Source organism: Callospermophilus lateralis, chromosome 13 (assembly GCF_048772815.1).
Source record: "Callospermophilus lateralis isolate mCalLat2 chromosome 13, mCalLat2.hap1, whole genome shotgun sequence".
Classification (NCBI taxonomy): Eukaryota; Metazoa; Chordata; class Mammalia; order Rodentia; family Sciuridae; genus Callospermophilus; species Callospermophilus lateralis.
Window position 1 is genome coordinate 24895698 of NC_135317.1, and position 22694 is coordinate 24918391.

General features: G+C 42.9%; 1 protein-coding gene across 2 annotated transcripts in view; it reads right to left on the minus strand.

The window, feature by feature from the left end:
- Positions 1-22694, minus strand: part of Sfmbt2 (Scm like with four mbt domains 2) — a 203414-nt gene that overhangs the window by 177285 nt on the left and 3435 nt on the right. For both annotated transcript variants that reach the window (XM_076831791.1, XM_076831790.1), the window contains exon 2: positions 1590-1741. In XM_076831791.1, coding sequence (XP_076687906.1) covers positions 1590-1689 — 100 coding nt within the window. In that variant the 5' untranslated portion in view covers positions 1690-1741. The remainder of the gene's footprint in view (positions 1-1589; positions 1742-22694) is intronic.

Genomic DNA, 22694 nt, shown 5'->3' on the forward strand with positions numbered 1-22694 from the left:
GGGTATCTGGCCAATGTCTGAAATATGTAATGATCATTTAGAATTATTTAGAAATGCTGTTTTTATTAAGCATATGAGCATCTTGTATGTTTTAGGTCACCCACCACACAAGAGCAAGCAACAAATCGGGAAGGAAGTATATATGACAGGCTTCTGGCCTGGAATCCCCTGGCCAATGAATCCATCCTCGCTCTAACTTCCCATAGTTGAAACCATCCTCAAGGAAATGTCGGTACAAACAATTTTCTGACAGCAGATTATCATTGATGAGGTTCAGAATCTGCTCAGGCAAGAGAGAGTACGGAGAGATATTGAAGTTGCATGAAAATGAAAAGCCAATACACAGTTGGCTTTTAAACAGTTTTGAAAGCACACCACTGTCAATGGTTCAGCAACCCATGTGATGTGTGCAGATGATACACTACGAAACCACAGCGAAAGCTCCGGAACTCCAAGAATGGAAAATAACCTCACTCGGAAAATGCAAGAGAGACTTTTAAAAGGCACAAATGGCTGGGTGTCCCCCTTATTTCAGGGGCCTCCAGGTTTTTTTCCCGGTAAAGATACAATTTGAGAAACTTAATCTAATAAATTCAATGACACCAAGCAATCTGTCATTCTGTCATTGACTTGTCCAATCAAACTGTGAAGACAAACTTCTTTAGGCAAATGGTCAAATCTCTCACTGAGTTGATGAGCAACACTATTTATGTGAATCCACCACTGCAGGTGTTTATGAATCACAGGGCTGAGCTGTCCATAGTTAATTTGCTGCTATGTATAAATAAAGTATCCTTTTCAAATGAGCCCTTTAGTGTGTAAGTACTTAGAAACAGACATATTTCTAAATCCACTAGTTAAATATTAAAATCCATTCAGAGGTTGTCTGGGGATGGGGGTGTTAGTTTTTTGCTTTTTATCAGATTTCTTAAAGGAGATAACACTGCCACAGAAAAAAACATATGATGGGAATCTCTTTCCCATCACACACTGCAGCCTCAGGGATGCACTCATCCTGCACTCATCCTTCAGAGAGCCCTATGTCTGGGCAGATTGGGTTCTCCTGTCCCTCTGTGGCTCGGTGACAGAATTCTATTTCCCAGCCTGCCTTCCTGGGGCACAAACATGGGACTAACTTCTAGTTGAAGGGTTCTGAGCAAAAGTGGCATCTGTCCCTTCTGAGCTAGAGCAATGAACTGCTGGCTCAAGACGCGCACACTCCGCATGCCTCCATTGTGGCCAACCCTGGGTGCTCTGCCACCCTGCGCACAGGGGCTGGGTGGAACACTGCATCAGGATGTCTGCTAGACACGGTGTCATGATTTAGAAACACCAGTGGCTGAAACCACTGAGATTAGGAAGGGGGCATCACCCCCACCTGCCAGCCCGTTCTGCCTAGTACAGTTGAATTCACCTTCACCCCAAGTTTAACTTGAAAGCCGCTGCATCCTTAGGAACAGGAGGGCAAACCCCAGGAACAGGCAGAATTGTGGGCTCTAGAAATACTGCCCACATTGATTCCAGAACATTTTGGGAAGATATTGGTCAAGAAACCAAAAGCCAGAAGGATGGAACAAGCAAAGTCCTACCTGAATCAAGATCTCCGTTGCCATTAGCTGAGCCAACGTGCTTTTCTGGGGGGGAAGATGAAGGGTCCTGCATGCTGGAAACTGGCAAACTGTTCTCCATGCCTAGTGAGTAGGTGTCTTCTTCCCTTAGTTCATCCTGCAGTGAGAATTATCTAAGAGCAACCAAAAACAAACAAAAAAAAAATCAGAGCACTTTAATTACATTAATTACATTGACTTATTTCCAAGTCTTATAATCCCATCAGAGTTGCTAGCAACTCGCAACACTAGGATGCAATGTCATATTGGTAACATCAGGAATGCAGACTACCGAGTGCATCCCTACAAAGTCAACAACAAAGTTCAGAGCATAGCAAAGCCATCAGTTTTCTAGAGGTCATACTAAGAGGGACACATTTCACCAACAAACAGAACCCACGTTTCAATCCCCAGTCCACCAGGGTGGAGTGTCACTCCACGCATGGGTCCTGCAACACTGTGTCTTCACTCATGAGTCATTAGTACTCTGCCACCAAAACCAGTTCTGGTACCAACATTTGCAAACAGTATGCTTTCTGCCATATGGGGACAAGAAATGGGGACAAGAGGTTCCCTGTAATGGTACTGCCATTCCTCACTTGCATTCTGATATGACTGGCAGAAAAACAGAAAATATCATAATCAGTTCCCACAGAATTCTACAGTCGATGCTCATTTATGTTGCAGCCTAGGAGACTCCAGGAGCTGTCCCTTCCAATGAGCATCCTGGCCTGACTCTGGTGGTTAGACACAGCCACGTGGGATTTTATCGCTTTTATTTGTTCAATGTTCTCTTTCATTTCTCCTGTAGATAAAATTTTAAAATCAGAAAAAAGGCAAGAACAGATGAAAAAAGGAAAGAACATATTATAGAGTACCCATAAGGCATCTTTAAGAATGCCACACCCTTCTTAAGGCACACATACACGTCTTTGGTGCTATTTAGTTTACTTTCCTAGAAAATATTTTGAGATTGTATCAAAATCAAAGTTCATAAGAGGGTTCATCATTTGGTGGCGTGGCAAGGAAAAAGGTGAAAACTGCTGCCAGGAAGAGACTAGAATACCAGGAGCCCAATCCTGGGACTTAGTTGCTTGCATGTTTAACTCTCCACCGGTTGCATATAACCTACTACACCAGTCCAAGCATCTTCGTTCTACAGAGGTAAGTTCATGATCACTTCAATGGAAGGTCAATCAAAGACACAGGGCACCTGTGAACAACCACAACCTCTGGGCATGGGGGCTGGCCATATTTTATCACTCTGAGATGAAGTCAGCATCAATAATATATACACAACTTAAATTAGGGCTGTCCAGGAAATGTGCGCATGTGGGTTAAAGGCAGAGCCCCAGGTGCAAAATGACTCCTTGGCTTGCTTCAAAACCACCTGCGATAGGTAAACACCATGCCTAGGACCCACTGATATCACCGTGGCACCATGTGGGAGAAAGCAAGCCAGGACAGTCTTTGTCTCATCTCTCTGGGAGCTTGTACCTAAAATAGGGCCAAAAACTATGGTCTACACAGAAAAGACTTGAACCCAGATGGAAACTGGGTTTGCTGCTTAGTAAATCAAAAATTAAAATTACCTCACATCCCAGGTGGGTCACCAGACAAGCTCAATTTCTGAAAGCTTACATAGAAACATCACCAAATACAGGAACCTACTGAATATTGAATATAGATGGGTTCTGAGATTATTTAAGAGAGGACACTGGAAAACAAGTCATTTATTCTTGAGACTGGCTCACTTCACCCTCTGGGTATTGGCTTCCTAACATGACCCACATGAAGGTGGACAGAACAGCACTGTCCCAAGAGCTTTCCTTCAAGACTCATCACGACAGGAACACACGAATGTATAGACAGCGACGCCCTCTTCCACAAAAATGAACCCATCTGAGCTGGACATAGTAGCACATGCCTATAATCCCAGTGGCTGGGGAGACTGAGACAGGAGGATTGCGAAGCTCAAAGCCAGCCTCAGCAACTTATTGAGGCCCTAAGCATCTTAGAAAGACCCTGTCTCAAAATAATTTTTTTTTTAAAAAAAAGGGGGGGCTGGGGATATGACTCAGTGGTAAAGCATCTCTGGGTTCAAATGCCCTCCCCCCAAAAATTTGAACCCACTTGAGAGGCAGGCACAGAGGGCAAACATCACCTAACACCAAACGCCAGTGCTCAAACCATCTTGGAGGAGCTCATGTGCTGCACCTTGTTTCAGATGCTTCCAGAGATCTCCTCCCATATGTCTGCACACGGCAGACCACTAGGGGAACAAGGGCTGCCAGGGACTCACAGCTCTGTGTCCTGCTTGGATTTCACAGTGGGTGGCAGTACCCACCAGTTTTATCCCTATTGCCATTGACAATTAGGGAGCAGTCACTGATGAAATCTACAAAGCACTTGTCCTCCACTAAGCCAAGAACTGCTCATGGGCTCATGGGTGCAACTGAGAGGCAGAGCACTTGCCTGGCATGTGCAATGCCCTGGGTTCCATCCCCTGCACCACAAAATTAATTAATTAATTAATTAATTAATTAATAATTACCTCTGGACAAGCAAGTGCTGGTAATAAACAACATGTGTGCCTTTAATAAAGCATCTGATAGGTGCTGACATCACCTGGCCACCAGGACGGACGTGATAGTAGTAGGCTGTTAGTTCACAGGTCTAAGAAGAAAACCCAAGCCACTCGGAGTGGGCAGAGGGAAGGGAGGAGATACAGAAGTAGAACAGAAAATCAGAGAGGGAAAATGCCCAGAGCAACTAATGATAAGAGGAAAAGAAAAAGTCAAGTAGGAGCCTAGGCTCAAGAGACTCAGAGGGTGGAAGATACTAAACATGGGGGCAAACAGCGTGGCAGATCCTCCTAAAACATCCACAGGACTGTGTGGGCAAGCAGCATTAGTGCCATTCCCTCCAAATACTTGCTGATCCTCTATCAGTGACAGGCACCATTCCAGGCACAAGAAGACACACAGAACCAAACACACACAATAAAACAAAAAGCCTGCCCTGGTGGATGTCACATCCTAATTGAAAGAAAACGCCAATAAATGTTCTTAAAAATTAGTAGATTATATGGTCTGTTGGAAGCCTGGTCAGTACTATAGGAAAATATAAGGCAGGAAAGGGGACCAACTGAAGGCCGCCAATCATGCAGATGGCTGTCAGGCAGGACCATACAAAGTGATGCTCGAACAAAAGCCCCAGGGTGAGATCAGAGAAGCGGCTAAGCCCAGATGAGAAAAGTGCTTTCCAAAATAAGGACAGAAGCTGCAGGCCCTTCTGCAGGCAGGGGCAGTCACTGCAGGATGTCACTGCAGGGAAGGAGAGGATCCCATCTGTCTTGGAAGAATCACTCCCTCTCCAACAGCCACATGCAAGACAGACAGACAGGGCAAGGCTGGAAGGATCAGACGAAGCTAGGAAGTGCAGGCCAGGATTCAGACAGGGAGAAGAAAACACATGCAAGAAGCATCTGGACAGTATCATCAACAGAACATGGTGGAAACAAGCCTCACAGAAAACGCAGTCTCTTCCCAGCATGCAGCCACCGTCGCGGGAATAAATGACTTCACTTTCCACAGCCAGCTCTCAGCAGCTAATGGAACCATGGAAATAGGTAATTCCGGAGGAAACATATTAAATATGAGAATGACAAACCACTTCACAGAAATTTCTATTTACTCTCCTTTTTTGTAAATCCATTTTCTTTAAATGGGATATGGTGGGGGCAAGTCTTACTGGTGACAATTGTTCCCTTAAGCTTTGAAAATGAAAACAGGGTATTTTGTTTTGGGGGTGCAGATCATTGGTAAAGCTTTTGACTAGCATGCATGAGGGCCTGGATTGGATCCCCACTGCTGCGAGAAGAAAAACACACACACACACACACACACACAAATACTCCTAAACATGATATTTTAAAAAGCAAATCCTTTTCCTAACAACAATATTCCAAAGAGGCTACTTTTATTTTTTAAAAGATGTACATTTCCTTTTGATTGTGTGTGTGCCTGTGTGTGTGTGTGTGGTGCTGGGGATTCACATGTTCTACACCAACACTCTACAGGCAAGCTACATCCAGGCCGCCTATTAATTCATAAAATATACTATCTGTGATCTCAAGACCAAAAGTAAACGCATCTACTAATTAAAGCAGGATTTTTTTTCCAAAGGCACACAGAGAAGGTTCAGAAGGATGGGCTTCTAAAGGGCAGCTTCCTGCTTGGACAACACAGTTGTGTAAACTGTACTACAGGCTCCTCGTCTCCAAGGCTGGTGAACAACAGAATTACAGCATCAGAATTTCTTATGAAAGTCACCTGACCGAGTAAAATGAAGGGAACTCTGGAGTCCCGTGGCCACTACCTCACCACTGTGTGACATAAACAAATTGCTTAGCCTCTCTGTTCCTCAAATTCCTTACCAGTTAAATAAGGAGGCTTACTTAGACTCAATCAAAGGTCTTTTTCAAATCTAAAATGCTTACAAGATCTTGCTAGCACTCATTGTATATTTTCTCCATCAGAACCCCCATTTATCTGAACCAAATTTCATAGAGTAAGACTTCTCCCCTCTCTGTGCTAGCCTGCCTCCTTCTTTCACCTGCGGTGTATTTACAGAACACAAGTTACTGCAGTCTGGCTGGGCACAAATCACAAGCCACTCAAGCAGGAACAAATTTTATTTCCGGAACTCCACCAGCACACACCACACACGCTCCCCAGGAACCTCTCGGCTCTACCCCCGGGCTCCACCCCCACTCTCTTGGACCCCCTGAGAACTCAACAGGAACTCCAAAGTAGCGGGTGCCCAAGGCAGCAAGAGCCGCCCTATTGCCAGACAGTAAAGGTCTATATACAATTGAATACACAGCTTAACTAACCATCATCATCTCAATGGCTCACTGACAGTCATCTTTCAACCATTCCCTCTGGCAAAATGCCAGGCTTCACTGGGCTGTGGCCCTCAACAATAAGTAATTTTTAGCAAAGACTAAGCAGAGCCTTGTTAGGAAGGAAAGGAGTGAGGAAGAATATTCAATGGATATTACTCTAAAATTAATCAGAAATTGTAGGGCTCCTATCACCTCTTAGCTTTCTAAAACTGCATGGTTCAGTCTGGGAAGCACTAGCCACATGTGGTGACAAGCCACATGAAAGATAGCTAGTACAGTTAGTATCTGAATTTTAATTTTAATGAATTTAAGTCTAAAGAGCCATATGTGGCCAGTGTCTGCTGCACCACCTGGTCCAGCTGTCCCACTGTATTGATGAGCCATATTTGAGAGATGGTGACATGTCTTTAAGAACCAGCAAGTTTTTGCTCTCTTAAAATCTTTTAATTTTACTTAATAATGTCAACGTGGTCAAAAGAGAACACAGAAACTTAAAAACTGAAGACGCTTCCAAAGGAAATGTAGTTTCCCCCCAAATATTCCACAAATGATTTGTGGCCAATTTCCTAGCATAATAGGCTTCTATTCCATGGGATGTCCTTACATATCCACACAAGTTCAAGGGATTTGAAAGGGTCTTAAAAGCTAAGTTGTGTGTGTTACGCTAAGACCATTTCCTTTTCCCATTCATTTGTAAATTCAAGAAGAGCAGTCCACCTGAAAAATGTCATTAGGCACAAAATTTTTCTGTAAGGGGGTGGGGGAGTCCATAAACGTAACTATTAATAAATCAGTTGAGTATCAATGGCTTCTATGACACTTATGAAAAAAAAGGAAAAAAGTTTGCTAAAGTCTTTATGACTCCTCGGTGATCCAACCCTTTATCCACCTGCGTCTAACCAGACACTACCGAGAGGTAGCCTGGGACAGTAAAGTAAGACGCTGATTCAAGTGCACCTAATCCATCACTTTAAATAGAACTCAGGGGCAACAATACAAACACCACACAGAAAGCCACCTGAATGAGTGGCACAGTGAAATCTCACATGGCTCTTAAAAGAACAAGTGGCATTCCACTTCCACTCAGAGGCTTTCTTGATGTCCACCCAGGTGGCTGTAAAAGTTGCTTATTTTGGCAAACGGCAGGGCACACTTCAGACTTTTTCAACAATGTTCACTTTTTCCTTCCTATAAAAGAGCCAGTCTTGAAAGATATTCTGGGAACCTAAATTATACAAAGAAGTAAATTAAAATCACTCAGAACCCTAACAACCAGGAAAGTCACTTTTACAGCTATGATACCTCCTAATCATTTCTCTGTGCATAATTTTTGTGAGTTCTCATAGCACTTTAGAATTCTAGTTCTTTTCTTTTAGGTTCTGGCATTTGAATCCAGGAACACTTAACACAGAGCCACATCTCCAGATCTTTTTATTTTTTATTTTGAGATGGGAGTCTTGCTAAGTCGCTTAGAGCCTAAGTTGCCAAGGCTGACCTCAAACTTGAGATCCTCCTGCCTCAGCCTCCTGAGCCACTGGGATTACAGGCAGGTGCACCATGTCCAGCTCTAATCCATTTTTCATCTAGCATTACACAGAAAGTATTTCCTCATGTTATCACAATTCTTGGAGAATAGGCCTTGAAATGGGGGTATAATTTTTATTATGAGTAGGTTAAGTCTATTTTCCAGGCCTCTACTACTGACCATTACGTGGTTTTGGTTTGGGTTTGGGTGGGGTCATTCTCCTTAGCCATAAATCCTACATCTTTGATGTTTCCTTAATATGAAGCTGGATATAGGATCACAACAGGGAACCACAATCAAGTCTTATGGCATATCCAGTGAGAAAGAGATGTCTTCACCCAGTCTCTGCCCAGCCAAGAATAGCTTCCTCCACCTTTTAATCCGATATTTTAGTGACAGCACCCTCTCACCTCTGTGCTGTATTTTAACTTGAGGTATATTTTACAGATTTTTATGAGCTATAGATATTTCATTTCACAAAACTATTGTCATCATTTCTCCAATTTGCCCTGGAGTGGTCTCTTTTGACACAGAATGTTAAGTGTGGTTTTAACTTAGTCACATCTACCACTTCACTTTATTTCCTCTAAAACTTAGATTCTTAAAAAAGTCCTCCCCAACTCTAAGGATATCAGAAACCTCACTCTTTGAGATTTCAGGTTTTACATTTAATTTTTTTAATACGAGGTGAATTTTATGCTCACATATTTTTTTGAGCTGCACCTCTGAGTTCCTCCTTTGCCCCGCCTCCCTATCCTGTGGGGTGCTTATATCCTGTCCTTATCGGATACTACATTCTTACATATCCAGGGCTACATTCCAGGGCACCAAACATTCACGTAACTATGAGAAAAGTCAGAGAAGTAGAACTGTAACTAGCGTATATAAACCCCTTCTTTAAGCAATAATTAAGCCTGGGGTCGTTTAAGGTAGGTTTTTAGAGAGACAATGATTTCTGCATGGCTGAGGAGGACAAGCCCTAATACCTTTATCATCGCAGCACATTCTACTGTGAACAGAATACATCTTAAAGTGCACACGGGCAGAGTGTCAGAGTCATTTTCCTTTTTCTCCTGTGTCTCCAGTAAGGAGTCACTGGCTACCCAAAAGACACTTCCCAGCTTTCCTTGCATTTAGATGAGATCAAGTCTTTAAGCTCTAGTCAGCAGGAAGTTTGCAGGACTAACATGCTGGGCTGCAGGGTACAAGGGGCAGCCCAGGGTACTCCTCCAACAGCAGAACCACCTGGAGAGCAAAACAGGTTGCTGCCCCTGCCCCACGAGTTTCTGGTTCCCTAGATCTGGGGTGATGTCTGACCACCTGTATTTCTATGAGGTTGCCAGGAGATGCTGATGCTGATCCAGGGACCACACTTTGAGAACCACGGCTTGCTACATGGACAGCAGAGTATATCAGAATTTTTAGGAAGATGAACGTAATTCTTCAATCACAACATATCTACCACAAGTACACTAGAAAACATAGTATTTCTACTAGTTCATTTGAATATGAGGAAAGCAAGATCAAATCTTCTAGAAACAGTTTTGCAAAGGAGCCGCCTCGTAGGATGCCAGTAATCTCCATATAACTGTTTTAGAAAATCAAGCTTGGCTAGACTGCTAGGCAGCTTTCTCCTGCTGTGCAAAAAATACCTGAGATGATCAACTTAAAAAGATAAAAGGCTTGCTCATGATTTCAGAGGCTTCCATCCACAGCTGCTTGGCCATGTTGCTTTGGGCCTGTGGCAACACAGTATACCATGGTAGGAGCAGCAGCCTCAATTCATGGCTGCCAGGAAGCAAAGAGAAAGATGGGAAGAAGCCAAGTCCCAATATACCAATATGACCTTCAAGGGCACACCCCCAGCAAACTTCCTTCCTCTCACTAGGCCCACCAAACAGCCTAAACCATCTTGCTAAAGTCTCCATAAAAGTTCAGTAGAGTTACTGTGGTAAGAACTGATCGTGTTATTCTGGCTAAGCCAGTCTCATAAGAGGTCTAAGTACATGGACAAGTTATTTTTTTCCCCAGGCTTCAGTTGTCTCAAATATAAAAGAAAAGGCATCAGGTAACTTCAAGGACTGTTTCTCATTATTCCCTTCATGGCTAGCAGATGATTTTTTTTTAATATCCTACATATATTGCCGCAGTCCGGCTGCAGCAGAATAAGGGGGGGGGGGGGGCGGTGACGAATAACTTGTGTACGTTGATGCAGCAGGAATGAGAGCCGTTTATTGTAGGATAACAGAGGTATTTATACATTTCGCACAGCTTATCTTAATTAGCATAAACTAGATACAGCAGTCAACCAATAAGGAATCTCCACACTTAATGGCTTGCTTTTGTTACTTCACAAACCACTCCCTCTGGCATTTGGCCAGGCGCCATCCAGACTTGTTTACAGACTCTAACAATATATCTGCATATAATTTTAAAAGCCAAATAAGTCTAAGACTTGTACATTGACCCTCCCCCTCTGAAAAAAAAAGACCAAAAACACTCCCTGCCCTTCTCTCCCCTCCCCCACTTCCCACTCCCTGAAGCAAGCACCTCCAACTCTCTCACTGCTTTGACCTTCATCTCTCTGACACTGAGTAACAGGCTGCTTCTCAATTTCTTGGTCTCCAGGTGATGCCCTACTAGTCATGCCACCACCTCCCCTCCAACTCCAGGCTCCCTTCCCTCCTCCCAGACCTGACCACAGTTCCACACTGCTAGATGGGCCTCTGATAGATGGGCCACAGACTGCAGTCACTCTTCCTGTCTTACCCAACTTTTCCCTGGAGCTAATAGATGGTTCGTTTTCCCACATCTTTGGTTTTCCACATGCTTATCACCCATTCCAATCCAAATTTTCCAATAACTGTCTCAAGTTCCCGTCCATAAATTAAAGTATATAGGTATTTTCTTCATTTCCGTTTGAAGCAGCATCTACCAGGGCCTCCTTCCTGCTCTAATCCAGACCAGAGCTTCCATGCCCGGAACACGGGGTGTAATCTTGAGACTTCACTTCCCCTCCTTTTTATGGGATCTCCTGTCTTCCTCCCTCTTGGTTCTCCCTCCTGTTAGAGCACATTCTCCAACAACAGTTTCCAAAGAAAGGAGGTATGTGCAGAACCTGTGAGGCCCTTGTATGGCTAAAAATGTCCTGGACCTATTTCCATATTTTAACCAATAGATAAGATGAGTAAAGAAACCCTAAGTCGGAAATAGACCCTGCCTCAGAATTTGAAGGGCTTCCGTCCATGCCCTCTACCTTGCATGGTGACAAGTCTGATACCGTCCTAAGTGCTGGATTTTTTTGATGGCCAGAAATCTTGGAAGGCTGTGTCTAGCGGCAATCTACTTGCTGGCTGTCGGGCGCTGATTGACTGACTCCTTTTAAACTGAAATGCATGTTCTTCAGTGCTAAGGGATTTCACGAAGTTACTGCTGATTTCCTCATCTCTATTTTCTCTTTCATTCCGATATCCCTTCATTCAAATGCTGGGCCTCCCTAATTTCCCCTAGTGCTGTCTATCACTTTTATCTTTTCACTCCATCATCTGCAGTATTTCCTCAACTTCTCTCTGGCTCTGATGTTAATGTACTTTAATTTCCAAAGGCTCTTTTGAATTCTCACATTATCCTCTATCACTCTATCCTACTCTTGTTAAGTGTCTATAAAATAGTCTAAGCTCCTTCCCCGAGGCTATGATTTTTTTTTTTTTTTTTTAAGATTTTTCTTTTCTGTAGGAAAAGCTGTTTTTCTCCCTTCGTTAGTTTTGGTGCCCACCTTCTATGTGAGCCGCCTGCCTCAGCAACCGGTAATATTTTATTGTCACCCTATGTTTCAAAGTAGGGAATGGAAAGACTGAGAGAATCTTCACGCACTGCTTGGATGTGGCTGATTATAGGAACCACAGTACAGAGGCCTGGAAACCCCAGTCTAGTGACTTTAAGTCTCTGCTCTTTGCGTTGGGTATTTGATCAAAGTACCCAGAAAAGGACTGTCCCATATTCCAAAACAGAAGGACTGAATGTCTTCCACCTACTGCCACTTCAGAATCAAGCATCCTGAACACACAATCAGTTTCATCCCCAAGATTAACAAATACAGGTGAGAAGAAATCAGCCTCCCTCTGACATCCAAAACAATAAAGGCATAGCCAGCTCCAACTTCAGATCTGCAGGTCTGAGTCCATAAATGATCTTCTTTCTGTAACCCAGTTCTAATACATCACTGTTCCATCTTGATTTCGTCTCAGTAGACAAAAGTGTCAAATTATTATTCTGCAACTGGAATCATCCAAACTCAGGTGGAAAAGTGAACCATCACTGTCTGGTAAATAACAAAGCTACTTTATTGCATTAGAAATCGCTCCAGTCTCCACTCATCAGGGCAGGTTCCCAAAGGCTTCCTGCCTGGGAAAGGCTCACTGCAGACATACCATGACGCCGGCCTTCCAAACTGGTCTGCCTTTAACTAGCGTGAGACACTGGCACTTTTACTAATTAATAATGTGCTCATAATTTCAGGCTTGCTACCTCACAGTTACTATTTTTCATTGACTCAGAAAAAAAGATAATATTCTCCCAGTAGAAAATAAAATGTGAAGTCTGAACTCAAAGCTTGTGAAATTCCAGACAGGCTCTGGCTGCCCTTGGAAATCGAGCATGTCTAAATCACCCTGAAAGCTGCCTCATTTCACACTCCAGGAATTTCAAAATGAGCACAGGAAACCTCATCTAAGACCTTTCAAAATATTTCAATCAAAATGGAAAATCACAAAGGACTCAGAAGGATGCACAATCAAATTTTGGACCAAAACTGGATCCTGGAAAAAATCATGACTTCCGTTTTCCTAAGAAGCACGTGCAAAAGAGCCGGGAATCACAGGAGTCTCCAAAAACCCAGATCTGAAAATAACCCTGAAGATAAGAAGCAGTGCTGAGTGCCAGGCACTGTTATCACAGGCTTCCTTCTCCGCTCACCTCTCACAGATCACTCTGCTAATAACGCCTGAGTAAGTCTCTCTGCCAGTCTCACCAGCCAACTTGGCCTTTCTAAGAAGAGACAGGTCCTGCCTCATTTCATCACCAGGTGAGATGAACTGATTGTTTGGGCGGAGGTCCCTGGAATTTTGCCATCCACCTTATGCTCAGAGCTTGATTTACCTTGATTAGGACAGCAATTGACTCGCCATTTCTCAACCAGGCTCCACTGGTTTTTACTCAAAGAAGATTGAAATCCCAACACAAATTGCTGCCCACCCCCATAAGAAATGCTAATTTTTGACCATCAGATTCATACCTCAATAGCAGGAAATAAGATATGTTGGGGATAATAGGCATTTGAGGAGTGAACACCAGGGCTGGAGGCAGCACCTGTTCCAGCACATTCTGTGTCCTCTAATCCATGGTTTTCACTGGCACCTCTTAATCTCCCCCTCAAACAGCATATATTACAGGGAGTGTAAGGTGAGTTCGATCAGTTGTTCACAAAAGTGCAAATTAAGAAAAATAAGAGCCTTTCACATTACTTACTCAAGAGGAAAAAAAAAAAAAAAAAACACCAAATGCTGACCAGCTGTGCACTACCTTCAAAGTGCATTTATTTATTGATGATTTATCTGAAAGTTATTTATTTGCTATAAAGAAGAATGAGGCTGGGAAATACCCGATTAAATACTACTGCAGGTTGAGAAAACCATATTTGAAATGAGAGATATTCCAAAGGCCAGAAGTGTTTCAAATTTTGCATCTTTTTTCAGATTTTGAAAGAGTTGCATATTCATAATGCGTTATCTTAAGTGTGGGACCCAAATTTAAACATGAAATTCAATTATGTTTCATAAATAAAACACCTTACATAAAAAGCCTGAATGTGATTTTATACAATATATTTAATAATGTTTTACATGAGACACAATTTTAGAGGTAGAATTTTTTCCATTTGTGGTATCATACTGGGCACTCAAGAAGTTTCAGATTTTAGAGCATTTTGGACCTCAGAGTTTTTAGATTAGGGATGCTTACAATGTATACAGTATCAAAAGTAACCAAAGTAGCAATCTAGGATTTCTTGTACCAGAAATTTCTTAGACCAGAAATTTACATCCAGATTTAGGTAAGCATAAGACAGCTCAGTCATGGGACCTTATAAAAGGAGCATGAGTTTTAGAATTAGTACAGATGTCATCACCTGAGTTCCGACATCTTGGACAACTCCAAACAGGATCTCCCCATTACCTACTGTGACTGAGAGGAACATTATAGCATCAACCCAAGCTAAGTAAACTTCATCCACAATAGATCTGTGTCTATGATGCACTACACATAACACATACAAGTCTTTTTGGTAAACTAGACCATGTGTTGTGTATATATGGTCAGGAGAACTCAAAATGTTGGGAAACTTACAAAGAAGTCTTCTATAAATTAGACAAGCATGGATAATGTCTAGTAATGAGCAGTCAACTTTCTGGGTAAATTTTATGAACTGTTCAAGACAAATACACAGAAACAGTGTACAAGATACCAAAAGAAGCACTTCCTCACTCAGTCACCCAAAATCAACAATGAGAGGTACCAACCCTCCTCTGCAGCAATGGTCAGAGAGCAGCAGCTCCGGCCTGTAGAGGTCCACAGTCTAGCTGAGAAGCCATATAACTGGAGGGCATGAGAGGTGTTTATTTTATGGAGGGCATTTCAGGCATTTATTTTAATGCCAAAAAAAATGAACTTACATCAATTTTTATAAACTATACCACTTAAATGAATAGGAAGTTTACTCTCAGCAAACTTAAAATTAATTTAAAGTAAATAAAAACATTTGGAAAATGTATAGGACTTTGCGGGTGACAGCAAAGATAGAGTTACACAGTATGGTGACATCACTTACCATGCAGCAGCAAGCATGAGCCCCTGGTCTTTTAACCAGGAGCAACACTGTTCTCAGCTGCACACCAGAGGGACTGTTCTGGAAGCTCTTCACATCTCACCTCCCATTCAAGCTCATCAGAGAATCTGGGTTCTCCATTCCCTTCCTCATTAAAATTCCATGTACAGGGTAAAGGGAATGATATAGCACAGGGGCTCAGGAAGGGAATGTTCACCATGGCCCAAGCTGGATCACTAAAGATTTCATGAAAGAGGTGGGTGTGAGTTCGGCCATGAGAAGACTACAGAGCTCCAATGCAGAAAGGGGGCATGAGGAGTCTGAAGTGCCCAGGCGAGGCAAGGGAGAGAGGTGAGGTCAGCCTCCAGGGTCCAGAGCCTCCACCCGGAATGGCCAGCAGACATCCAACAAAAAAGAGGACAGATGACAAATGGCTCTAAATGCCCAGGCTGGCTGTTGACAGATTTCATCTACTGGACTGTATAAACCCACTGTAGTTGATGGTGGCAGAGGCGGGAAAGGAGTGTCCGGTATTCAACAGCTAGTGGGAAGAATGCAGCACAGTTTTGAAGACAATAAAGGACAAGGACCCACCCAAGACTCCCAGACACTGTCACTACTCCATATAGAGCCATCTCCTCCTCCCAGCAGAACATCAGCACCTCCACTGGTGTGTTCCACTCCACCGTCAGTTATTTTTCAATAATAGGGCTATAGAGAGTCAGTGAGGGAAGAGACAAGCAGAGGAAAGACAAAAGTTGCTCCACAGCCATCAAGTCCTATGAAAATGACGGCATCCAACTGTTCGCCTCTCCCAACTCAAAATTGGGGACGCACACTTGGCAGGGATTAGATACATGAGGGCAGGAGGCCTCAAAGGCTCTTGAAATCTGTCAGCTTCAATAGGAAACCACCAGCAGCTGCATTCTGCTGAACTCCTTTTTCTTTTTAATTAGCACATGGACAGAATGCTTCTCAGAAGAGCTGGCCTGGCTGAAGGCCGCCTCCTCCCTCGCTCCCTCCTCCACTCAGTTCAGCAAAGCCCTCTCCTTGGAAACTCGCCTGCCCCAAGTAAATGCCTCAAAAATCAACATCGCTGCATCCCTTAAAACACCTAAGACCTAACACCTTTCTTACACTGTTGGGACTGTAAAAGATTTGTCTTCATTGGGTCGAATGGAAAAGTAAGGCCACAGGTTGCAAGTGAGACGAATAAGGACAAACCATGCAGGATAAAGTCTGCACCTCCTAACCACTATATTCATGTTGACCTGTCAGTGTAAAATCCAAGCAAAGAAATCCAGGCAGCAGCACTAGCACAACATGATCCACCTGACAGCTTTCAAGTGGCAGGGGTGAGCTTTAAACCTACCAATTGCTTACAAACCAAAGAATATACATTAGGAAGGAATAACTATGGCTAAAATATAAGCACATGAACTTTCACTTAGGGAGTCAATACCAACAACATTAATTAATAAAAGCAGCAGGCTGCCTGCAAAAGTACATGCTTGCCCTCTGAGTTTCTTATCCTCACGACTATTCTTCACCTCTGCCTTCCTCTGCAGGTTAACCATCTCAGGACTCAGGATCAAGCCCTGTTCTCACTCCACAACTCCTTCCTAAGACTCTGTCCCACTTCTCTGCCTTTAGAAAGGCACAGCCAGTTTCTTACTTACAGAAACAAATGCAACCATCACCCCAGTACAAGGTCAATTTGGGCAGTGTGCTTTTCGTTCTATCCTCTTTTGCGGGGGGTGGGGGGGTGGGGGGGACATCCTTCTACAGCATTGCACCAGCAGTGGGGTGGGGGGCGGGGATTCTCCAAGTTCTCCCCATAAGCAACGCATCTCTTTCAGGCATAGTAACAACTTCTCAGCTGCTTAGAACAGTCTCCTGCAAACTTTAACTGAAGAGCTTTAGCTGAAGAACTCTAAAGTAGGCCACGCACCAACTGGTCCCATCTATATCCAGTGGCAGATCCCTTTTACTGTTGCATGCCCAGAGAGTGGCTCTGTTGGTACACAGGCAAAACAACTGCTATCAAATATGTAACATTAAAATCATACCCACTCAGAGGAGTAGCGGCTTATAGTGCAGCCATGGCCAAGTCCCAGAACCACACCATACACAACCAATTCCAAAAATGGCACAGAAATGGCATCAAGAAACCCCGACCACAAAGATATGAATCTCTTAAGGGGGCAGACCCCAAGTTGCTGAGAAATATGCATTTTGCCAAGAAGCACAACAAGAAGGGCCTGAAAAAGATGCAGGCTAACAACGCCAAGGCCATGAGTCACATACCAAGGCTATCAAGACCCTTGTAAAGCTTAAGGAGGTTAAGCCCAAGATGCCAAAGAATGTCAAAAGTTTGGTCGCTTTGCCTTGCTTGCCCATCGAAAGTACGGGAAGCTTGCTTGTACCCACCTGGCCAGGGATCACAGTCACTGCCTGTCAAAGGCCAAAACCCAACCCATGCCAAGATCCAGCTGCAACTCCAGCTCCAAGATCAGCTCCAGCTCTAGCTCCCAAAGGTGCCCAGTTCCCTGCAAAGGCTCCATAGTAAATGCCTCTGTGAATGTGAGGACTGGTGTAACCCCCTGAGTCCCTATCTACAGGGACTGGTGTCCTCCTGTGTTGTTTGTATAAATAAACCCAGAGGCAGGAAGAAATATATATATACCCACATATATCTTCACTCAGAGGGAAACGTCCTTTCCAATCTGGAGATGAAGAAAAAGAAAAATGCAGACTCAAATGTGGCTTCTGCAATCGGTAAGCGTGTACCGTTAGAGATTTTTCTTTAATAAAAAGTGTATTTGTCACTGTAAAAGTAAACATGACTTTTACTTTTTAAAGCTAGTTTTTAAGATATATATGCACCGACCAAGAATTGTATTAGGCCATTAATCACAAGGAAAATCAAAAATAGGGGAAGTTAAAATTAAAGTGACTTAGCCAGGGCCACACCAAAACACTCTGAACTCTTGGGCTTTCAGGATGTGGTTCATACTAACCATCAGGCGACAGTTTAGTGATGAGTTAGTGATTAGTGATTTAGCATACTTCCTAAAATAAGGTCAAAAGGTGACTTTGACAAAAATTCAGCCACTTGATTTGGCAACATTGAACTTTTCCTCCAGTTTAAAGAAGTTAAATTAATTTCCATTCACATAGAATAAAGGCCCTTCTATTCTCCAGCCTTATAGCCTCAGGACAATCAGGCCAGGAAAGGGGTTTACAACTCACCCACAGGGCAGGCACAGGACTGTGTTTACATGGGGCTCCCAAAAAGGACAGTGTGTGGTTTTTGTTTTCAGTCTTCTACATGAGAAATAACCCAATAAAAGGCCAAAAACTGCCACTGATCTAAAAGATGGTCCTTGTCCGTGGCGACACTACTTATGGGGAAAACCCCAGCTCTCCTCCTCGGCCTGCTTGCAATTTTTCTCCACCTCCCCCAGACTTGCGGACTTCTAAAACTTATTCTTGCCCACATTTAGTGGAGAAAGAAATTGATTTATATTAATGCCACTTATTTTATAATCAAGATGCAATTTCAAAAATTCAACACATTTCAAATCTTTAATGGTCGATCCTTCTGGCGATAAATGGCCTCTATCCTCACCCAGGGGCACAGATAATTTTCAATTCCTTTAAAAACAGTGATTTAAGCTTCATTTATTTAAGAGCTCCACTCTACCAGGATCATTTAAATTTAACACAAAAAGAAAATGCTCTAATCATACTCCATTTCAAAATTAAACACTAATGACAAACTATGTTTGTATGGCCCTATGTAACCTATCCAAAGACTCAATTTCCTTATCAATAAAACAAAAATCACAGCAACCACCTATAAAGATTAAATGATTGAATGCCATTCACGTTCTAGGCACAGTGTCTCACACATCAATCAAAGATGCCAGTCACCCTCTCAAGACAATGAAATACACCAGGACTGAGATCCCAGCTCTCTTACTGGATTCATCCTCCTGGGCAGATTCCTCCAGCTCTCTGAAGCCTCAGCCTCCTCTATAAATTGGGGGTAACAAAATTCTCATTAGAAAGATGAAATACAAATATAAAGCAATAAGAAGAGTGGCTGGCAAAGAGAAGGTATTTAAATAAGCAGCTGTTATTTTTATTTCTGAAAGTATTTGAAGAAGGACTGGGGTTGTGGCTCAGTGATAAGAGAGTTTGCCTAAGCATGTGTGAGGCACTGGGTTTGATCCTCAGCACCACATGAAAATAAATAAATAAAATAAAGGTATTGTGTCCATCTACAACTAAAAATATTTTTTTAAAAAAAAGTGTTTGAAGAAGATGGGTACACTGGCCCACGCCTATCATCCCAGCAACTTGGGCGTCTAAGGCATGAGGGTCACAAGGGCAGCTTAGTGAGACTCCGTCTCAAAATTTAAAAAAAAAAAAAATATATTGAAAAGGGCTAGGGAGATAGATCACTGACAAAGGAGACTTTGTAGGAACCTGCACCTTGTATTTCATACTCTTATAAAGTGGTTCAGTGCATATGTAAGTTTTGATTGAAGTGGAGAAAAAAAAAGAAGAAAAGTTGCTAAATTCAACAGGAAGTAGAGAGGGTACACTTTAATATCTTTTGTATATTTTTCCCAGCCACTAAAATGCAGGATAAAATTCACTGGATAAAAACTTCCCCTCCCCTCATCACACAAGCCCCACACAGCTCTTGTCTAATCACAGCTGCCAACATTATCAGCCCTACTTTGCACAATTCATCAAAGGCTTTAACAACAAGTGGCTGTATCTACCAAAATGTGTCCTTTCTGTTTTTTCAGGGAGGGAAGAAAAAAAAAAAAAAAAAAAGAAGAAACAGAAAAGCACAATGGATCCTTTCTTTAATCAGTATCCAAAACATCTATCTCATCACACACGGGGAAGCCTATCAGTGTGGTCTCATGGATAACACAAGGACCCTAACTAGCAGTATATAGTGAAGCATTAGCACTCAAGAATTCACCACAGATGTGTAGCGTATGGTGGTGTCTTTTCTTTGAACACGGATGAACTGATAGTACAAAACCAAATCCTCATTAATACGTAAGTTCTAACCAGAGCATCTTTCCTTATTAACAGCATACGATACTGTCTATTAAACGTTCTTGTTTACACTAACTTAACATAGCCAACACATATTTTAGCCAAAAAGCTCATTTTCCTTAAGAAGTGTCCCAGGAAATTATTACTCTTACAAAGAGAGGAAATGCTGCTCAGTGGACAGATTCAAAGACATGGAATGGAAAACCTTGAACTTCCCAGAGGCCTTTTTCTCTCCAGGGTTACCAATAGGCTACAGTCACCCACCTACACTATAATATTAACCAATGATGTCTAAACACCTTCCTGTCTGGGATGGTGGGTGCAGAGTGTTATTTGGAATGGGCCCTTCTAGACCTAGGGATTAAGAGTAATCCCGTGAGATATTTTTTCTTGGCTTGCATTCAAAGAGACACCAGTTTAACTCAACCTAGGCCACGTGGCCACCAGTCAGGTATGAAACTACACATGCACAGGCCTCAATTTTCTTTCCAGCCCACCTTTTCCACAATACAAAGGAAAACGTGGCCTTGTGTGGAGCTTCCAGGACTTAATAATAACAGCACTTTCCTTCTGCAGTGAACTTCACCAGTTGCTTTCATAAGCATCATGTCACACAACTGTCACCTATGGCCAGTCATATTTTCACTATACTCTGGGGACATGAGTCCAGAAGAAGTATCACAGGGGCATGAAATTCAGCAGAAATGTACTGAATCACACAGGGTTTTGTCTGTTTGTTTTTTTCCCAAAGAGAAACATGGAATCACTGAGATTCCAATCAAATCTGGTTGTTTTGTAAATAAGAATGCTGAAGTTGCTTTCAGTGGTGCACACCTGTAATCCCAAGAGCTCCAAGCTAAGGCAGGCAGATTGCAAGTTCAAAGCCAGCCTCAGCCTTAGGGAGGCAGTCTTTAATTAGACCCCATCTCTAAATAAACTGCAAAATAGGGCCGAGGATGTGATTCAATGGTTCAGGTCCCTAAATTCAATCCCGGATACCCCAAAAAATGTTAAAAAGCTAAAACATGTCCCAGGTCACACAGCTAAACATACCATCTCTGAAACTAGAAGCCAGGCCTTCTGATGTTCCCCTCTCTTCCTTGTTGGATCCCCATACCACCAACCAAATGCACACATTGAATTTTTGGCTTGCTGTACCAAGAATAACTTCCCTAAATTTTTAAATTTGTAGAATGGGACAATAAGTTGCTGGCAAAGTAATGCAGATTTTAAAATAGTTAGAAAAACCACAAAAATGTCTAATCAATTACAGATCCCAATATCATTTTGGTAATAATAAAAAAAAAACTTTAGGAGTTCCTAGGTTAGAGCAGAATAAAAACACCTCATGACCCCCCACCATTACATGAACTCTAGAAATTCCAACTAGTGAAATACAAAGAGAGGAAATGTTGTCCAAACCTATTATGCCAGAACTGGAGGTCATTCAAATCTCAAGTGGACCTTTCTTGTTAAAATTACTATTTTTAAAGGGGAAAAATATTTCACTCTGATGAAAAACTTATTAACCTAAAAGTGTAAGCTCTGTAAAGTTTGAATTTTCATTACATGGACTTCTCAGATCCTGTCAGCAGCCTGTATCAACTAAACAATCTCATGGACTTGCGCTTAAAAAGATGTCTCCGTCACTTAATATTTCTTCTGAGTCCTTTAGGGGCACTGGTGTGTAAAGAAAAATGAAAAAAAATGCCACCTTAGTGGGCAGAAAAGGGATTTGATGAGCATTTAATACTTCCAGAGAAGTCTTACAAAAAAGGAACAGGGAAGACACAGGTACCTAGCCTGCTTTCCCTTCCACCTTCTTGTCAAGCTAGTCATTTATAGCTAGAAACACGTAAAAAAAATAAAAATAGTCCACCATTTCTGCAACAACACACGAAGAGGAAAAATTCTCGGACCAATTACTCCCATCATTAGGGAAATGCATCTCCCCATGGGGTTGCGTGCTTGAGGATCAAGGTGCCAGTATCCCAACTGGAAATGGGAAATCTTCAGTTCTCATCTCAGCAGGTCTTGGCTAGCACTTATGGAGTGACACACATCAAAACAGGGTAAGGGGGTGCTTGACAGCTCCTTTCCCTAGGATGGGGGCTGCTGAGACCCCCTGCCTCTGGGCAGTGTTTCACACCCACTCAGGAATGGGTCCTTTAGGGAGCAGTAACTTCGGGCGAGGGCCTGGAGTCTTAGGGTGCGCAGGCATTTCTCCAGCCCCCCTCACAGGCAGGAGGCTTGGTCCCAGCAAACGGGCTAAGATAAAGATCTGCGACAGTATTTATTTATGGCAGGGAGGAAGCAGTGTGTGTGCAAATTTAATGCTTAGTAGGGAAAAAGTAGCAGATCTCCTATCTCAAAAGCGAGCCTGGCCAACAATTCCTTCTGACCACCAAGGTCTCTTCCCTCTCCCTCCTCCTCCCGCTTACCCGCTCAGTCTCTCTCCCCACCCCCAACCGCCTCCCCAGGAAATGAGGCCAAATTTCTGAGCCTGTTTACGCTTTTCCTCCGACCTGGTGGAACCTGGATCCATTCACTCCGTGTAGACACGCCAATCGGTCCCCCCAAGTCCCTTGGCTACCATGCAAGGGCGGAGGGGTGTGGGAGAGCCGTAGGCTGCGTGATGGTTCCGGATCCAAGCGTTGCGGGCCCTCGTTGAAAACGGTTTCCCACCTC